Genomic DNA, 19,651 nt, shown 5'->3' on the forward strand with positions numbered 1-19,651 from the left:
TTTGTGGATATAAATATTTATAAATTTCTCAATAAATTAAGTATTTTCTGGATAAAGAATTATTTGTTGCTTTAGCTTCTGTGGAGGCACTTCTTTTGGAGTCTTACGTGAACTTTACTCTTTAAATCTTTTGACCAATCTTCTTCGACGATGTTGATAGAGATAAAAAGATGGCTCCTGCTGGATGTAAATGCCCTGTAGAATAATTTTCTGCTTTTTTCTATTATGAGCAGACAATTAAAGTGTTAACCTCATCTCTCTCTTCTCACACAAGAGCTCCAAGCGAGAGTGGAAGCCTCTGGAAGACCACAGCTGCACAGACGTACCATGGCTGCTCTTATTCATCGTCTTCTGCATAGGAATGGTGAGTAAAACTCAGAGAATTTTGTAAATGTTATGTAGTTGAAAAGTTTAATAAAAGTTCGTAAGAAAGGAATTTTAAAACCTGTCAGTAACTTAACCTGGAAAAGATCAGCATATATTTGCATGGGAATCACTAGTTGTAGAACAGAAATCAGTAGTATGTGCATATCAAAGGCCTTTGGTAGGTATCCATAATTTATTGTTTGTGCCAGGTCTTGCTCCAGCTTCTCTTCCCCTGAAACTGCAGTTTCAGTAGTAAGTGATTTTCATCATGGTGAACTATTACTTGACTCATGTTCCTTATAGGACTATGCGTGTCCCACAAATGACAGCTGGTTGTCTGGTAAAGTTCTGTGAATCACAATAAACTTTATGTGAGAAACAAAGATTCTGACTAACAAGGAGTTGACTGGGTTTTTGTTTAATTGTTTATTTATTTATTTTATTGGATACTTAACATTAAATATTGTTAACAACCATACTGCTAATGATAAGATCTCTCTTTCAAATCTGTGCCAGTTCTGACCTCTGTGATGAAGCTATCACCTTTCTCAAGACAGCCTCACAACTTTCTACACTTCATAATAAAAAACCAAACCTCCAAGAGCTGCAGATTAGTGAAAACTAAAGTGCATTTCTTTTCGTCTTGTTTGGTCTCACAGACCTGTGTTTGCTGTTGTTCTTAAACAGAGAATGTCAGTAGCTGTCTTGTACTGCTCTGTTGCAAGCAGTTGTCGTTTGGGTTGGGACTTGCGTGCTCTCAGCTTTCTTCTCTGATGTCCCTTGGTCTCTGTGGTTTGGAATAATTCCATGAAAAATTTCTTCTACTTTCCCCAAAGTGTTTTTCAATGGTTGGGCTTCAAATGCAAAAATTATAATGATTATTTAAAATCATACGAATGACATTGTCACTGTAGTGTGAGTATCTTAAAATAGCAAAAAGCACAGTGCTTCCTGAAGCAAGTAGCTCTCTTTTGTGTTTGTTTTTTTCCTGGTTTTGTTGATGTTCCTTGATTATTTGGTTATGCTTACCTATTCTTCCAATTAAAAATCAGATTTGTGTGCATGAGTGTCCCAGATTTTCCTGTCTAAGCCATATAATATACAGAGCAATCATCTGACTGGGTCACATACCTTGTTAGTTACTGTTCTAAGAGATTTCACTTGCAGGGTGAACCACCCACATTTTCACTGTTCCTTGCCAACTTCATTACCTGTTGTCATCACCTCGTCTGATCCTGCCACTGCCATCTGTTACTCCGTGCATTTGTCTCAGCTGTTTATTCTGCTTCCGCTTCTCAAACCTTAGCCTGCCTCACATGTGAAAACAGTTCCTTGGTGGTAGTGGAATGAGCTGGTGGTTCATGTCTCCCTGTCAGAGGTGTGCTCATGAAGCTTTTGGGCCAGTCTCTTGTTTGCAGAATCACTGCCTTGATCTTGGTTTTGCTTGTGAAATATCTGTGGAAGTTCACAGCAAGACCTGACTGCTTGGGGTATTTTCCACATTACCTGGTGTAGTGGGTTGACCTTGGCTGGGTGCCAGGTACCCACTAAGCTTCTCTATCACTCCCCTTCCCAGTGGGGGTGAGACAGAATAACATGGAGAACAACCAGCAGGTGAGATAAGGCAGTTTTATTGCAATGAAAGGAAAGAAATAAGCAAGAGTCTGTGCATGCATAAGCTAAGAAAAAAAGTCAGTTTCTACTTCCCATCAGCAAGCGATGGTTGGACACCTCCTGGGAAGCAGGGCTTCAGCATGTGTAGTGGTTCCTCTGGGAGACAAACATTGAAGAATTGCGAATGCCCCCCTTTGTTTTGATTTTTTTCTTAAATATGTTATCACAGAGGCATAACCAACATCTCCAATTGGCCCAGGCTAGGCCAGGGGCACATCTATCCTAAGAGCCCTCAGGGATTGGCTCTGCTGAACATGGTGGAAGCATCTAGAAGCTTCTCACAGAAGCCACCACTGTAGCCCCCAGCTACCAAAAACCAGGCCTTGCAAAACCAACACACATGTTCTGAGCTGCCTTACTTTGCCTCTGTTTCTTTCCTTCATTTAAAACCAGCATCTGAAACCACAGTGGCCTTGACCTGATCACTTGCTTTAAGAGGATTTCTTTAAAAGAAACTTGTGTTAGATAAGCCTCTTCATTCTAGCTCATCTTTGAAAGCACGTCACTTAAAGGAAATAAAGTAATTTGAAAGCAATAAAATCTGGATTGTATGGAATTCTCTAAGAAGCATATCAATAGTTGACAACTCCGTCTCTGCTTGTAGCTCTCCTTCACTGCCTGACCTTGCCCACTTGCTGACCTCTCCCTTCTGCTTCGTGCCCTTTTGCTGACAATATGACTCTCAAAAAAACCACTTTCAAGAGTCTTAACAATGCTTGTATAATATCCAGTGCTAGATGTCTGAATCCTCTTTTAGCTTCCACTCAATTTTATTATTGCACAACAGTTCTCTCTCATGATCCTTGTCTTTCCTTTTCCAGTCTGAAAGAATTTTTAGACAAGCTCTGCTTAGAAACCAGTTAATAAAACTGACTTTTCCCAGCTGTCAAACAGAGTATTGCTAAACTGTGGGGTATTTTTTATTCTTCCAGGGTTTTATTTGTGGCTTTTCAATAGCTACAGGAGCAGCTGCGAGACTGCTTTCTGGATATGACAGTTATGGAAATATTTGCGGACAGAAAAATGTCAAGGTGGAGGGAATAGTCAACAGTGGTCTGGACCTCACACACAAGAAGTAAGTATGTGATTCAATTTTTGCATTCTGTAAACCAGGAAAGGCAAAACCTTTCTTCCTTTGAGAGTGGTTTTAAATAAAGTGGGAAAAGGGATATGCTAACTCATTCCTGCTTGTCCTTTGACACTTTTCTCACCTAGACAACAATCTTTTGTAACATCTGGCAACATTAGACTACATGTTGGCAGAAATGCAATGTGAATGCAGCTAAGACATTGAAGAACTCCTTTCTCTCAATATCCATGTCATGTAGGATGTTGTATTAGGCTGCTGAAAAGTCTTGTTTGTTAGAGTTTTAGGTGTGACAGGTATTCTCAGATTTGGGAGCAGGCCTTTGATATCAATGTAGCAATGGTTTGCTTTTGATGTTATTTGCTCAGTTTCTGCCCCTAGGTGTAAGGGAAGATGAGATATATCAGGCACATTAAAAAAAGCCTTCAAAATTCAAACTGTAGGCAGAATATACGTAAGTCACTTGTGGAGAAAATGCACAAAACCTTAGAGGTGCATACTCCTCTGATTAAGCAGTATCCTGTTAGAACTCATACTTAAAGTTCAGGTCCTTCCTATCTGTTGTACAGGAAAACATCACACTGCAATAGTAGTACTGGAGCAGCAGCAGGAATTCTGGTGAAAATCTGTGACATCTGTTGAGGTCTGTTTGTCAGTCAGTGCTCAGAGTGCCTCTGCACAACTTGGGTCACTTAAGAAAATAAACTGTTTACCTTAACCATAGAACAGTGGTATTAACTGACAAAAAAGAGTGTTTCTTTCATTGTTGCTTACTTCAGGGAACTAAGAAGTTATTAATTTCTGAGTATGATATCTTTTTGCTTCACACTTTTCGATTAACAGAAAATTGATGATTTTCATAAATTATTTTGGAAGTACACTTTCCTGACATCGGATTATTTTGAGTTGCTATTCTAAAGACTTCTAAATATCTCATTTAAGATTTAATGTGGCTTGGTAATTGGTGGTTACCAGAAAGATTTGAGCTAAATAAAATGCCTGGAACTTTTTACAGGTATCTTTTGTCAGAAAAATAATTTCCTAATCTAATCCCACCTTTCAAAAATGTTGAAAGGCTTAAAACTTATGCAGCATAATTTTCCTATTTTTTTACATAAACATTTTAGCACTTTCTAAACCCATGTGTATTCAAAATTGGGATTCTAGTGTTCTGAGAGAAAATCCAAATTTTCAAATCATAACTTTAAGTTTGCCCTCAGGAAGAAATGGTGTCTGAGTTCATGTGAAGGTAGAGAAACTCAGATATCTTATTGAAATGTAATAATACTGTGATATTCTACATGTGACATAAATCATCATGTGGGGAAACATCTACCACTAAGTAACTTCCTCTTATAAATATAAGTTCAAAAGAGCAAATTTTAAAAAAAGAGACTGTTTTTAACAGCTAATTGACAGAACCTGTTGTTTTTCAGGGAGTTTTAATAAGGTTCAAAAGAATTACGTTATTTTAACAAAGATGTCATGGCTTGAGGCATGACCTAAGCAAGTTAATTGATACACACATATCAGTGTGCATATCATCTCTATTTGCTTGAGAGAAAACCTTCTAAGGCAGATTATTCTTTAACTGTTCACATGAAGTGCCTAGCACAGTCCAGGGTATGCAGTTTTGGGAGAGATTGGTTCTTATATAAGTAAGCGATCCTTCCTTCTCTCACACCCCATAGTTTCTTCTGAAAAATTGCCAAGCAAATTTAAAAAGCTATCTGCTTTGCATCTGTCTCTACCAGATGGAGTTCCTACAGTGTCTGAGGTGGAGTTCATGGGAGTATTTAATGCTATTTTTATAGGAGCACTTTGCAGACAGACTGTAAAAATAAACCCCTTTTCATGCCTCTACATTTCAGTTTGTGTAGAGAAAGAAAAGATTTTTAAGCTCCACAAATGGGGCTCTGGAAACATGAAGTTATTCTCATTTCATTTTGCTTGCAGGGTAATTCCATTTTGATTTCCCAGTCCAAGGGCTGAAAAGCTAGATCATTTGTAAAAATAACATTTTCTTCCTTATATATGACAGCAACCCATAGGCACTGTCATGTGGAAGTGAAATTGATGTAATCTGGGCGGTAAGGGCGAAGAGCAGAGTCCTGCAGGTATATGACTTGCTCTGTGTACATCAGATATGCTGAAACCAGTGAGATGAAATGTTGAGAAGGAGAACTTTATAGACTGGTCTCATGAACAAAGAGTGGATCAGGCATCTTTTTATTTTTACAAAGAAACTGTAGCACACTTTAATAGTGCTCCAGAGTCAGACAGGATTATACTCTAGCCCTGGCAGTGAATTCTAATTAAACCTATCTGCTTCAAGTAAGTTCCTTGCTTTACAAGGTAGTTACAAGGGGGTTTAAAAAAATGACCTTTTATTTGCAAATAAATTATGACCACGGCCACCAAATGTAGGTCCCTGAAATACTAGTTTAGTCTGGCTTTTGATCACCAATACATTGTTACTTGGACAGAATTCAGTACTGTCTACTCAAGTACCTGAAGATGCGCCTGTGATCTTATGGGGAATAGTTAGGGTGGCATTCCACCTGAAAACATGCCTTTTACCCCACGAAATGCGTGGATTTTAGGTAATGGGAAAACCTAGGAAGAGTTTGCAGCATGCACACAGAGAATTTGGTGGAGTGAAACTGTATATGCCCTACTGTTAAAGAAATGTTTGACAATATATTCTCATCTCCATTAGGTGGCACAGATCAATGATGATACTGGTAGCTTGATCTATGTGCCTTGAAAAAAGAGAACCTGAACAAAGAAATCCCAGGGAGTTATTTTCCTTGAAATCGAAACACCCTATCCCTCACATAACAGCCTGGACCAGCTGCACTATTAGGGTCTGGAGTGGTCTTGCTTTCCACTGGTTTGCTGTTGTGTTACCAAGTGGTTGCCATGCGGTCATCTTCACACCCTCTTAGGTTGATTTTTTTGGGGGTTTCACTTCGTTCTGTACCCCACATTGCAATATGATAATTACAGTTCCTATACCGTGCCTTCTTAGGCTAATATTTAAGATGGTAGCTTTGTCTAGTCTAACTATTATAAATACTCTGATCACTAGCTCTAGGTTTCACCTTATTGCCCTATAGTTACCTGAAAGAAGGTTGTAGATGGGGAAATCCATCTCTTCTCCCTGGCAACAAATGACAGGATGAGAGGAAATGGTCTCAGACTGTGCAAGGAGAGGTTTAGATTGGACATTATGACAAATTCCTTTATGAAAAGGTTGTCAAGCCCAGGGAAGTGGTTGAGTCACCATTCCTGGAGGTATTAAAAAGATGTGTAGATGTGGCACTTAGGGACATGGTTTAGTGGTGGACTTGGTAGTGCTGCTTTTATAGTTAGAGTAGATGATGTGGAGGGTCTTTTCCAACCAAAATGATTCTATCATTCTAAATCTACCTTATTTCAGTTTAAAGCCATTCCCCCTTGTCCTTTCACTATTTGCCTGTATGAAAAGTCACTTTCTCTCTTTTACAGAAGCCTCCTATAAGTACTGGAAAGCTGCCAGAAGGTCTCTCTACAGCCTTCTCTTCTCCAGGCTGAAGAGCCCCAGCTCTCTTAGCCTGTCTTCATATGCTCCAGCCCTCTCATCATTTCATGGGCCTCCTCTGCCCTCAGTGTAATGGGTTCATGTCTTTCCTGTACTGGGAATCCCAGAGCTGGGTACAGTATATAAGGTGGGGGACCCCCCTGAGGGCAGAGTAAAACTTGCTTTGCTAGTTACGCTTCTTTTTATGAAGCCCCAGATGCAGTTGGCTTTCTGGGCTGCAGGTGTACATTGCCAGGTCATGTCCAATTTGTCATGCACCAGTACCTGCAAGTCCTTCTCTGCAGGGCTGATACTTCATAAGAATGCATAAACGTGCATATGTTGTGAGTCTACTTTATTGATTTTCAAATAGCAAACATATTTTCATTTGCACTGTTGAAGCATCTCTAACAATATGATTACTTTGTTTACATCAGTCTTTGTATTCCTAATATAAGTTATTTTCTTATTAGGCTATTAGTCTATTGCAGATTGTAAATAACTGAAATTGCAGCACAGAGCATGTAGGTACAGTCTTCTAGGGAGAAAAAAACTTGTTCTGTGGTGACATAGAAGTTTTCTGCAGGAAAACCACTTATTTTCTTTAAGTAAGCTTTATAAACAAATTTAAATTTTTTCCTGTAATGCTGGTGCCTAGAATTTTGGTTCCTGTTTTAGCTGCTAGAAATTAAAAAAAAAAAAAATTACTTCTATCTTCCTAGGCCATGGATTGAAGCCACAGGTTTGATAGCTTGGAGTTTTCTGGGCAGCTCCCTTAGTATTGTCAGAACTGTTTCTGTACCATACAATGCCGTGTTTGAATTATATGTGTCTGTTGAAAGCTATGCCCACACTTCTGTCAAAACTGCATATGATGTTATAATTGCATTGTATTTATAAACTTCCAGGTCTGAGTTAAAATTGTAGTGCTTATTTTACAAAATATTCTGGCAATTAAAATGATAGCTTGACCCTTGAATTGAAATCACAGTAGAAGCAGACTGAGTTCTATCTTGCCAATGGTGACATCCCTGATTTGGTTTTTGGACATTGAGAGGACCCTGCTGCTCGGGAACTGGAGTCCAGCCCTATGGCTCCCAGAACCCAGGGTCTCTGCCTAGGCTGAGGGATATAGATGGACAGTCACATCTGGGACATTGATGCAGCTGGTTACACAGACTGGCAGTGAGAGGGTGCTGCCTTCAGCAGTGGAGCTTGCAAACACAGGCACAGCCAGCCGTGTCCCTTCCTCCTCATGGCCTGACAGTGGAAGAAGGCCACTAGTGTAGGCACATACTTGACACTTTCCAGGTTCACAAGCTCACATATGTTTGTGGATTCTCCACGTACCAGCACAGCACCTCTGCCCACCCAGCACCCCTGCCACTTATCCACCTCATGGGTTGCCCCTACTCAGCAGCTGATCCAGCTTGGTGCTAACTAGCAAACACTCACACACTTATTCCACAGGCACCCCACACCCACAGTTCCCCCCAAATAACACCACAGACCCTCTGCCCACCTGACACCTCTGCCTGAACCCAGAGTTCCCTACTCACCATCTGGTACAGCTTGGAGTTTGCTGGTGAGTTATACCAGGACTTGGACTCAATGATCCTTGTGGGTCCCTTCCAACTCAGGATCTTCTAGGAGAGTATAACTTGCATAGACCTCTTCTGGGGAAGGTACATGTGCTCAGCCCTGTCAACAGCCAGCACCACAAGGGTTGTGACCACTTATGCTGAGTCTGTCACCTCTGTAGCTGCTTTTGATTTGTGGACACATGTTGTTCCCAGCCCCGCAGTTTATTGTCAAGACCCCTCCCTGCCACTGTAGTGAGACCCCACTCACTTCAGTAGTTCACACCACAGACCTGGGGCACCCAAATCCCTGATCTGATTCCAGCTGCTGGCACCAAATCCCTCACACCCATGACAGTCCCGCCAGTAGCTGGCAGTTAATCCCTGCAGCACTTGCAGCATCCATGCACATGGGATAGAGACTAGAATTCCGCAGAGGGAGAGTTAAAATCTTTAGTAGTAGGACAAGACAGACTGCAGTGATCGGGTGCTGAGATCAGTCAGATATATACTAACCAACATCAACTTGCAAGCAACTGTTTGCTTTCACACCTGTTTTTGTCTGCTACCCAGTCCCGTGCACATTCCCTCAGCAGCTGATATGGTCCCACTGAACCCTCCTACATTCTGCACTGTGAGTTTGCATCCCCAGCCACGAAGTCCTTGTCTGCAGTTTCTTGATAGCCAATCAATTTCTGTGATTGACTGGGTTTGTTTCTGATCATTGTTTTTATTAAGTGGCCAAGTTTTGTGTCTGAGTGTCTCCCTTCTTATCTCAATTTGGCAAGGTGCTTAGCCAGATAGTCTTACTGAAAAATAATAATTTTCATAATCCACATATCCGTACCAATTAGCGTGACTGACAGGTTTGTTCCCATCCTAGCGTCCCTTGCCACATCAGTCAGGTTTGAACCCTGTAGGTTCTTGTTTGTAGCTCTTTTGACCAAATATCCTCAAAGGAGTAGGCTCTCTCCTTCCATGTAGCCTTTTTGTATGGAATAGCTACTAGAGGAACTTGTCCTCATGAAGTGGAAGCTGTAACAGGAGTGTTCAGTTAAGAGAGCTATTGTATGTCTTGGTATCAACTCAAGAGTATTTTCTCTGATGTAAGGGAACACTTACTGCTTGCATGCAGTTACTTTGGCTGTGTCTGCAGGACAGAATTTTCATGTTTACACTTGTTTCTCAGACTTCAGTGGTCTATGAAGTCCCAAGATGTGTAGTAAGTGTAATAAGTAAAAAAGAAATAGGAGTGGATGATTTCACTGAGGTGTTGACAAAGAAAGGGGATGTTTTAAGAATGCAAGTAATTTATTAACATGTTGCAGTTGATTTAGATGGCATGAGTTTTGATGGACTTTCAAGGAAGACTGTACTATGTAGTAATCATTCTTGTGCACTGACACTGGGCAACAGGACAGTAAATGGCAATTAGCATATAAACTGAAGGTGTTCAGGCAGGACATAAATGCATTCTAGGAGCAGAAGGAATTTCTACTGATTACAGAATGAATTCCCATCATGAGAGCTGCAAAAGTAGAAAAGGCATTTTACGTGGCAGGTTGGTGGTGTTTTCATATGATGATGTTAGGTAATAGGAAGAGAATATATCAACGCCTAGTATATCACCGGCATTGTAGGGATTTAAAACTTGTTAAACTTTCAAGGAGAAAAGCATCTGTATTATACCATCAGTGGAAAGTCTGTAGGGTTAGTGTTTGTCATAAAATGTATATAGGCACAAGATGTTAGCTAAGACTCTATAATACATATTTCATACATTGGATTTTTAAATTATACTTACTGTGGAAAGTTGACAAAAAGAATCTCTTTAAAATACCACACTTAAACATTAGGTAGTTCTACTTGAAATATGTGAAGGATTTTTATATCTAAGTAAATACTAAAGTAATCTGTTCAGTTATGGTGTGGAAAATCCATGTAAACTAAAAAAGCTGTTCTTAATTACTGGTATATTACTGGTGTATTCATTAATATAGCCATGGACGTTTTCCTTTTTGCAGCAAAAGAGTGATTTTATTTGGTCTGTTGGGTCTTTTTGGAAAAAATTTGGAAATCTCAAAGTCAAGTGTAAGGTTGGAGTGAAGGTTTGTGAATGTTTGAACTCATCTGTGAAGGGACATTGTAGGAATACTGCTGTTTTTATGAGTAGCACCATTTGAATAGACTGGAATCAGGTGGAGTTAAACATCCTTTCTGTGTGATCCAGAGGTATATAAATACCCATACATTTGTTGTGCATATGTTGAGTACATAAAGTCTTTTGATCCACACAGTTATAATAATGTGAATTTTTTTGTGTTTCTGGGTAGACTGAATCACTCAGTCTTGACTGAATCCCATAGTCTAAAATTTTGTTCAGTGCAATTGTTAATTAAAAAGAAGTAATTCACCTTTCCTTCTTCCCTAGGTATGTATTCTTCTTGGATCCATGCAACATTGATTTAGTGCACCAGAAGATTAAATCTATTGCCTTGTGTGTATCAGCTTGCCCAAGGAAAGAACTGAAAACTCTGGCTGATGTTCAGAAATTTGCAGAAACTAATGGTATGAAAAAAATAGGTTTGTTTTTGTTCATATACCAGATGTTTTCATAGGATCTAAAAAAAGACTCATGCATTAGCTGAACTAAAAAACAAATATGTATTAAGAAATACGAATAGAAATAACATGCTCTTTTTATTAAGCTAAAACGGTATGCTACTGTTCCATCATGTCTTGGGCAGTTTTGAAAGTTTGTTTTTAAAACAGGAGTGCAAAGTGTAACAAGAATTTGAGGGAATGTCTGACTGTAGGATATGTTCTCAGCTCCTAAGGAAATGATCTGACATTGCTGCTTAACGATAGTGCTGTTGAAATGTTCTCATGTTCATGGGGTCAGTGAGAGCCATGCTATGTTTAATAGCACTTGTGGCACAGAGTGTGGCTGTGTGTGTGAAAATGTTCCTGCTTTTATTTAGTCCTACAGTGCAGTTCCTGTTTTGTTTTGTTTTCTTATGCTTTTCTTTAAAAAAGAAGCATAAAGGAAACTAACTGCTTTAACAAATGAGATATTATACCTTGTCTTCCTTAAGAGCAGTACTTTTTCTCAATATTAGTTATAGTTGTAATACTGACATTACTAGCTCAGTTCTGGTTTTAGCAGTCTGGAATAAAATGCATGAGAAGTAACCAATCTTTGGACATGCAAGAGAAAGTAAAGATAAAAACGTAATTTGAGGAAATTGCAGCATTTTTTTGCTGTTCAAGTGGGAACATTTTCCTAATGTGTGGGAACGTCCTAAACTTATCATTTAAAATGATGCAGTACTATTTTTTTGTAAGGTACTTAAATAAAAATGAGTCAGTCTGGATGACCCAGTTCAAAGCAGTGGAACTGATTACTTTTCATAAAAGGAACTGAAATATTTGTTTTTGTACTAACACAGGTTAAGTGAGTACTTCTTATTTGAAAGCAGAGCGAGTTGAAGTGTTCCTGGGACACTGTCAGTGCCCTTGGTCTCCCACTGCACTGTGCCTGCAACATGTGGGTGCCTGCCATCTGAATCAGGAAGCTGAACAACCATGAGGCATCACAGCTTTCATGGAGCTGCACAAACAGCTTCCTTGTGTGATCTGTGCACCATTGTTGACTACAAGTGAAAATAGTCAATATCTGCGGTTGCATTCTTTATTCCTTCTCTGAGCATGCTGTGTTTTTCTTAACTAATGCAGGCCAGTTCTTTGTAAGTATGGAGTGAAGGTCATTTGTGGTGGAGTTTAAGTACCTCTTGAAGTAATGGAATTCAGCCATGTCTTTTTTTTATCACCAACATTGTTTCTATGTTTATAAGTCAAATATCTTATTAATTGTCCCTGAAATATGTTCAGTATAGCTATCTTTTAAAGTATGACAAAAACCAGTCATCCCAAAACATGCTGAGCTACGTCTTGTCCTCATGATTCTTTGCTCTATGTTTTCCTTAGAACTTTAGATCTAAAAACCTAAAGATAATTTTTTTTAAACTAATATGACAGGCAATTTTTTCAGTTTCCAAAAGCTTGGTCAAAAGTATGAAACCTGGTTCTGGAGCAGAAAAAAAAATAACCAATGAGTTCAATTCCTAATTTCATTATATGACATTTGGCTTATCAAAAACAGATATTACACCAAACAGAGCTTTCCTTTGTAGGTGAGGTCTGTGCAGGACTGAAATCACGCTGTTCAGAGCGTTGTCATGCTCATGGTTATATTTCTGCTTAAATGTTCCTCAACCTATGGAATTTCCAAAAAATAGTTTGCAGCAAGTTAATGGCCTAATTATTGATTATCTTAGTTGTTGCATATATATAGTAAAAGTTCAAGTGGATTGAGCCTTTTAGTAGAGTGAATTAGTACAGTACATGGTACAGTGAATTAGTACCAGAACTGTGGTGCTCAGTAATCAGAATAATTTTTCTGAGATCCACTTTGTAACTGTCATAGTGGACTTAAATTAATTAATACTAGGATTATGTTTGGTAGTCTGTTTTAAATGACCGTTGACTCCACTGTAGAAATAATAATAATGAAATCTGAGGACCTCAAACATGACTGCACAGAGCTTAATTGCAATTTCTGTGTTTGTGATGATACATAGTTAGAATACAGAGTTCAGCTGTCAAGTTCTGAAGAAGGAGGGCAAGTTGTTCGGTTTTGTGCTAACTGGTGCTGAATTTCCTCACACTCATAACTTCTAACATTCAACAATAAAACCATCTTAATGTTTTAAATATATAGGTAAGGAATGCAGTCAACTCTTAATTTTGCTCTGTCGAGCCTTTCTGAAAGCTTTAACCCTTCCTCCATCCTGAAAACAGCAATTGTCTGGAGACAGACTGTGTAGGTTTTTGCACGTGCTTTTGTAGAGTTGGCTATTTTCACCTGGCTCATATGCCATCCCCAAAATCACCTTACTTGTCCATGCCCCTTGAAATTCTTTATTAAATTACTGCCTAGGAACCCTTCCACAACCCAAAGAAATCACCTGATGTGCCTCAGCTGCCCATCAAGAGGTGGTGTGGTATGTTCAGATAAATGTGTTTTTCAATCGAATAATCTTTCTCAGGAGCTGTAACATGTAAAACGTAGTAAAACTGACTAGTGATTTTATCAATACCATATATGATTTTCCAGCTAGCTTAGCATTTATAGTATTTTTCCTAAAGACAGACAGGCACTTGATTTTGACAGGCACAGACTCATCACAGCAGGACAGGACTGCCAATCCCAAAGTTTCAGAACAATTATGGCGGAGCTCATATTTATTGTGCACTTTGGCAATTGAGATTATAAATAAGAATTCAGGGCAGGGAAAATGCTTGCTTGAGGCAAGAAGACTGTTTCATGACAAAGCGGCCTTTTAGCTTTCTGAGTCAGCAATGATGGACTTGTTCTTCTGCTGTAATTTGGGAAAAGGAGCTGATTTTGTGAATAACAGAGCACCATCAGGGCAGCAACTTCATTCCCGCCCCTACCTCACTTGCTGTCTCACAGTCAGGTCCTGCATTTGCAGTACCTTCCCACCAAGGAAGAGAAGAAGCCCATCCTCTACAAGCCCAGGCTTGTAGACAAAAAACAAGACAAAAAACAAGAAAAAAACAAGACAAAAAACAAGAAAGCATGTACTTCCAATCTGTTCAGAATAATTGACATCCAGAAAACTGGAACCAACTTGGACCTTTTACAAGAGGAAGAAAAAGGGAAAGAGAAAGCTGGGCACTTGACCACTCAGATCTTTGATATATACAGAGGTTCAAGTTGTACAGGAATATTCTGGAGCAACTCCTGGCAGTGACACAAGAAGGTGCAGTGTTACCTGAGAATTATTGTAATGCTGTTCTCAAACAACTGTTAAGAGTACTTGAGTTTGTAGAGCTATTGATTGGACACAACTGAGGATGTTATATGTTGTGAACTGACTGCTGTTGTTCTCCACAGGATTTTCTCACCTGGCAGAACACCTCATGGCACAGAGTACTTGTGATTCAATGTTTTTGTTGGTCTTGGCCCTGAAAAAATGATGTATTTTGAGTAGTGTGACTGAAAGCTGTTTTTCCCAGAAACCCAATTGATGCTTCAAAACTTAATGTCCGTGAAATATTGCAGTGATGTTTTCAAGGAGTCGCCAAAGCATTTTGAAATATCCTTGAAGACATAATTAATCTATGACTGTGCCAAATGAATAATGAAATGTCATGACTAATGAGAAACCCTAGACAGGTGACCATAATTTCTGTTGTGTTTAATTCAGTGATAACTATAGTGTCTGCTCAATGTGGTAACTACTATCCCTATTTGTTGTGTAATTATCTAGATGCATATTTGGGAACCTAAAATGAAATTTGTTTTGCAGCATGTTGGCAGGCGTCTGTGTTGTAAAAATTCTGTAGCTAGACCAGACTAGTTGTGGTCTGGGTGGACACAGAGCCAGAGGGAAAGCTTCATTAAGTTTGCTACACAGACTGACCTGAAAGAGATCAATAAAGGAAATCAGTCTGGCTATGTCAGAGCAGGTGATATCTCTGAGCTATTAGAAGAAACCACAGGGGAAACAAAAAAGATTTTTCTTTTGTCTGAAGATAATGACATCTTCATGTCTAGTAGTCAAAGTACATCTTTGCTGTTCCCATTGGCACTTGCCTTAGAAATAACTGTTACATGGGTCACTGCCAGCTTCTGACATCTTTTCATCTGCTCTTGTTCTCCCTGCCTTTGTTTTCAGTGAAAGTATGCTGTTTAAAACTTAATCCTCTGCTCATGATTTTCTTGAAGTATGTTGTACTGTGTTAGTTATAGGTATCTTATGCTTACAACAATTCTGCACCCATAAATCTTTGGAAACCTGGGTGTGTTAATGTTGAGTGTCATTGTTTTTATTGACTAGAGGAAAAGTACATTATGAGCCCTTTTGAGGTATAGAGTCATCCACTGCTACTCTACCTTGTTACCAGAAGTGTCCGTCAGGGTTGCCTTGTGTTGGAAATGTATCCTCTAGTTAGAATGAAATTGTTTCCTCAACAGAAAGTGACAGCATGTGGAGTCCTCCAGTAGTACTGTGTTATTGATTACATTAATAAACTGTTTGGAAAGGGGAAGAAACAGTGAGGTTATAAGTCTTATTGTGACTACTGAATTATTTAGAATTCTATGGAAAAAAACCCTTCTATCAATTCCAGTGGAATAAAATTTCAGATAAAAAAGAATGCCCCCAGAATGAAGGTGTGGGAAACCATTGTTATGCGTATAGTGTTTTAATTGAAAATGGCTCTTGGTACTTAGGGAAGAGATTGTGAAACTACCAAGGATTGCAGGAGGATTTGGTTGGAGGCACAGCATTGTCTGAAAGTGTAATGTTTATGAATTGTAAAGAGGGATTGGATTTTGTGTAAACTTGCTCTCTGTTGGCATCATAAAGGCTATGTTCTAGTCCTTTCTTGACAATACTTTTTTAAACCTATACACAAACACACACCTATGTATATTCTCAGCATATATTCACATCCCATATGTATATACATGCTGAGAAGGGAAACAGGGATTATCATAATAAAAGGACCAGTGTTTGCCTCTAAAGGAGAAAACTATCAGGAAGAATAAGGTCGTTAAAAGCAGGAGTAGCTTAGAGAAGGATGAAAAATTATTATTCCTTGATCTCATAACCTGAGTAATGTGAAACTAGAGATCAAAAATGAAATCCATAAGCATCAAAGAGCCAGATTTTTCTCCACAATCATTATAGTTAATTTACAAAACATTGCTATGAGGATATTTTAGATACGAAAAGATAAACTCTTAGAATAGTACTGTTTGGATATTTAGTTAGTACTGAAGAGTATCCCTAAGCTTTAAGTGGTGCAGAGCTAAAGCTACAGTAGGAGAAACACCGCTACTTGACTAGACGGATTCTTAATTTGATTCCAGAGTAGCTGGTTTTCTTTAGCACTGGAAGAAATACAAGTGGAGGAATAGGTAAATTAATATTTAATATTTTAATATTTTCAACTTTCTGTACTGTTTAATAGGAGAAAGTGAAGAATATTGTCTTTTTAAAAAATTACAAATATATATATATATAAATTCTGAGTCCAGGTTATATTTTTACATATTCAGTTACTTATAACATCAAGCTGTAATATCTGTCACAGTAGATATTTGTGGTCTTCAATTCTAGAGAGACTTTTGAAGATCTGACTAGTGGAGTTTTGTGATGGATCTTTCTTGGAACATTCTTGCAGGCATTGGAGAATGTTTACTTTCACTTCAGTCCAATATTTATTTATAAAAGCTGTAATTTCTCCTGCCCTTTGAGGCTCATTGTTTTAAAGAAGCGGTGATATGTCTCTCTGCAACAACTATAAGTATAGATATATGTAAACCTTACTTACCTTCATTTAAAACACACACTGTTCTTCTGGAAGGCATCAGTGGACAGATCTAGAGAATGAATCTTGCTTTTTTCACTGGGAACAGCTCTGTCATATTAATCTGAGAGGTCCTAACTGCGAAGTTGTCTGTCTTATGCCTTTTTGCTCATCACTAATTTGCTAGGGCCCAGAAATCAGATTCAGGTGCAAAGGTTCAGCTCTGTCCTTGATCTTCTGGCTCTGTTCCTGCACGATTTGCAGAAAGCATAGCTGCAGTGTTTAGCTATGTTTGTGCAAACCTCTGGTGCTTCCACTTTATCTGATACTTTAGACCACATTCAAATCTATGGCTAAGAAGTGGAGTTCTTGTTTTCTCAGTCATTTCCAGCTCTGATGCTAATCTGTGCATGACTAAATGCTACCTCATTCCTAAATGAAGCATCAAATATGTCTGGTCTTGGAATGTTTTTGTTGTTTCAAAGTAGATAAATTGGAAATTTATACAGTCCTAAACTTTTGGGCCTAGTGCTTCTGTTCTGAGTAGAATTGCTTCCTATAGTTGTAGATGGGTTATATATAGTTCCTATTGTCAGAGCTAGCAGTCAAAGAATAAAGAAAATCTGGTCAACATCATGTGGTTCATTCCATAGTGATCTGAACCTTTTCCTGTTTGACCAGAGTCCATGAAGAGAGGCTCATGTTATTACTTGCCATAGGCATGCTTTTTCTTGGGTCATGCAACATTGTCCTCTTTACTGAAAGAACTCAGCAAAGGATAGTAACTACCACCTTTGTGGAAGTAGTATTTGGCATCCTACCACTTTCGTGAGTTTTGGCTGTGGAATTCACAGCAGCCAAATACATGAAATACTGTTTTAAGCTCCCACTTTTCTGTGCCAAGTTGCTAGTCCATAATATGCTAAGGTAAAATCCCATTTGTATCAAGTTGTCTCATTGCATGAAGCTTTGAATGGGTACTATGGTTCAGACTAACAGTTTAGAGCTGATAGAGTTTGACAGATAGATTTGTGGCAAGTTCTAGGGTGAGAAATGTAGAAAAGTGTTAAGAATTCTAACTTTGTGGGAGTCTGGCAGCCTTGTCCTTCCTGAACACCAATGAGCTCCAGCTCTGTCAATATCAATATCATCCTCTAGCCTTTATTGCATAGGTTGGTCAAGCATAATCATCTGTGAGTCATATATTCACAATGTTAGTTAAGTTTTAAGTGGTGAACTTAGTCATAAAACACCCAGAACTCGAGAGGAACTGGGACTGGGCTGCAAGTCCAGAGGTGAGGAGTTGTGATTTGAAGTCTTGCTGCTGCTAACGTTTCTAGACATTTCTGTGTCTGTGGGTTTGATTGCTGTGTTAGAGAACTTAAAGAACTAATAGGATGTTATTTGTTAAGGAGACAATGAAGTAAGATAATGAGTTTCTGAACTATCATCTCTGCTTCATCATATGGCCTTTTAGAAGTCAGTTATCAATCACTGTGGAATGTGCTGAGTTGAGGACATCCATGAGGGACCGTGGAGTCCACCTTCTGGTCCTAAACAGGACACCCCAAGAATCATACCATGTACCTGAGAGCATTGTCCAAACACTTCTTGAACTCTGTCAGGCTTGCTGCCGTGACCACTTCCCTGGGGAGCCTGTTCCAGTGCCAGACCACCCTCTGGGTGAACACCCTTTTTGTAATACCTAGCCTAAACCTCCTCTGATGCAACTTCACACCATTCCCTTAGGTCCTGTCACTGTCACCACATAAAAGAGATCAGCACCTGCCATTACTTTTCCCCTCACAAGGAAGTTGCAGATTGTGATGAGGTCTCCCCTCAGTCTCCTCCAGGCTGAACAGACCAAGTGACATCAGCCGCTTCTCACATGGCTTCTCCTCAAGGCCCTTCATCATCTTAGTTGCCCTCCTTTGGATGCTCTGTAAGAACTTGAAGATCTTATATTGTGGCACCCGAAACTGCCCCCAGCACTGGAGGTGAGGCCACCCTAGTGCAGTGCAGAGCAGGACAATCCCCTCGCTTGCCCTCCTGGCGCTGCTGTGCCTGATGCACCCCAGGACATGGGTGATTCTCCTGGCTGCCAGGGCACTGCTGACTCAAATTCAATTTGCCCTCAACAACGACCCCCAGGTCCCTTTCCAGAGCACTGTTCTCCAGGGTCTTATTCCCCAGTCTGTCCATACATCCAGGGTTTCCCTGTCCCAGTTGCAGAATCCAGCACTTGTCTTTGTTAGACCTCATACAGTTGGTGATTGTCCAGCACTCTCATTTGTTGAAGGCTCTCTGCAGGGCCTCTGCCTTTGAGGAAGTAAATAGCTCATCCCAATTTCGTATCACCAACAGACTTATTTTGGACCTTTGAGTCTTGTGTCCAAGTTGTTTATTAAGATATTGAAGAGCACAGGGCCTCAGGTGGAACCTCACCAGTGGCAGTCACCAGGCTGATGTCACCCCATTCTCTGTAACCCTTTGTGCCTGACCCATGAGCCAGCTGCTCACCCATCACGTGATGTGTTTATCCAGCTGAGCACTGGACATTTTCTCCAGAAGGATCCTGTAAGAGACAGTATTGAAAGCTTTATGAAATCCAGAAAGATTACTTCAACTGGCTTCTCTTGATCAACCAGATGGGTTACCCTGTTGTAAAAGGAAGTCAGGTTGTACAAGCAGGACTTTCCTCTCATGAGGATGTGCTGGCTGTGACAAAGACTGTGGTGTCCTTCAAGTGTTTTTCAGAACTTGCAGAATAATCTTCTATATAATTTTACCGGACACTGAAGTGAGACTGACAGGTCTGTATTTTCCAGATTCATCCTTCTTGCCCTTCTTGAACATTGAGATAACTTTAGCCAGCTTCCAGTCAGCTGAGAACTTCCTAGATGCCTAAGACTGTTCAAAAACCATTGAAAGATGCCTCACAATGACATCAGCCAGCTCTTTGAGTATTCTTGATGAATC

General features: G+C 39.5%; 1 protein-coding gene across 3 annotated transcripts in view; it reads left to right on the plus strand.

Moving 5' to 3' along the window:
- Positions 1–19,651, plus strand: part of SLC44A1 (solute carrier family 44 member 1) — an 81,223-nt gene that overhangs the window by 15,425 nt on the left and 46,147 nt on the right. For all 3 annotated transcript variants that reach the window (XM_085043327.1, XM_085043326.1, XM_085043325.1), the window contains exons 2-4: positions 275–364; positions 2,973–3,115; positions 10,701–10,837. In XM_085043327.1, the coding sequence (XP_084899453.1) occupies positions 275–364; positions 2,973–3,115; positions 10,701–10,837 (370 nt within the window). The remainder of the gene's footprint in view (positions 1–274; positions 365–2,972; positions 3,116–10,700; positions 10,838–19,651) is intronic.

Source organism: Lichenostomus cassidix, chromosome Z, assembly GCF_008360975.1.
Source record: "Lichenostomus cassidix isolate B80296 chromosome Z, HeHo_3.0, whole genome shotgun sequence".
Taxonomy (NCBI): Eukaryota; Metazoa; Chordata; class Aves; order Passeriformes; family Meliphagidae; genus Lichenostomus; species Lichenostomus cassidix.